At 46.4% G+C, this 679-nt stretch overlaps 1 protein-coding gene across 3 annotated transcripts in view; it reads right to left on the bottom strand.

Annotated features, from left to right (window-relative positions):
- The window catches only part of DENND2C (DENN/MADD domain containing 2C), a 19,858-nt gene that overhangs the window by 6,255 nt on the left and 12,924 nt on the right, over nt 1-679 (bottom strand). For all 3 annotated transcript variants that reach the window (XR_663935.1, XM_009331922.1, XM_009331921.1), the window contains one exon: nt 384-493. Coding sequence is in view for 2 of the 3 variants with exons in the window: in XM_009331922.1 (XP_009330197.1) it covers nt 384-493 (110 nt within the window). In the remaining variant the exon portion in view is untranslated. The remainder of the gene's footprint in view (nt 1-383; nt 494-679) is intronic.

The following is a 679-nucleotide window of genomic DNA, read 5'->3' as shown; positions in this document are numbered from 1 at the left end:
GCTGTGTTTAGCAAACTACCTTGGGCTCTATTCAGTGTAAAAACCTGCAGCCCATGGACTCTCACTGAGGTACTACAGCTCTCTTCCTTCCCAGCTGCTTCTCCATTCTGCCAAGGAGCAACAGAAGCACTTGCCAGCCCCGGGAGCTGGCCTTGAACAGACGTTAGAAACTTCTTTCTTATAGGAAAGACGGTGCTCAGGCAGAAGCAGCACTTCTGAGTCCACCTCCATATCTCATCTTCTCTTGTCACAGGGGTTAGGGATTCAGCCTTTCCCATTTTTCCTTGCTCTGGTTGCAATTCCTCTGGTCCAGGAAACTGGCACATACCTAAGATTTCAGCATTGCCTGTTTCAGGCATGAGTATTCAAAACCAAGTCTTTACCTTTTAAGGTCTGATGCAGGAAACCAGTCTTTGGGATCTGGAAAGCAGAATTTGGGAATGACCTTTAGCCTCTCTTCAGTATCCTTTGACTGTCTGAAGGGATGTTCAGGCTGGAGGGGTAACACATGCATTTGAAGTCACTGAAGTGTGGTGCACAGCTGCAGCATTTAAAACAATGGGAGACAGTATCTTCCTGACACTTCCAAATGCTAAACCATCAGATAGCTAATGCACAAGTATAGGAGACCATATTCTGACTATAACAGATTCCCAGTTCCCTCTTGCATCTTTCCTGC

The sequence above is a fragment of the Pygoscelis adeliae genome, unplaced genomic scaffold (genome assembly GCF_000699105.1).
Source record: "Pygoscelis adeliae isolate BGI_AS28 unplaced genomic scaffold, ASM69910v1 Scaffold189, whole genome shotgun sequence".
Lineage (NCBI taxonomy): Eukaryota > Metazoa > Chordata > Aves > Sphenisciformes > Spheniscidae > Pygoscelis > Pygoscelis adeliae.
This window is presented reverse-complemented; position numbering and strand designations above follow the sequence as displayed.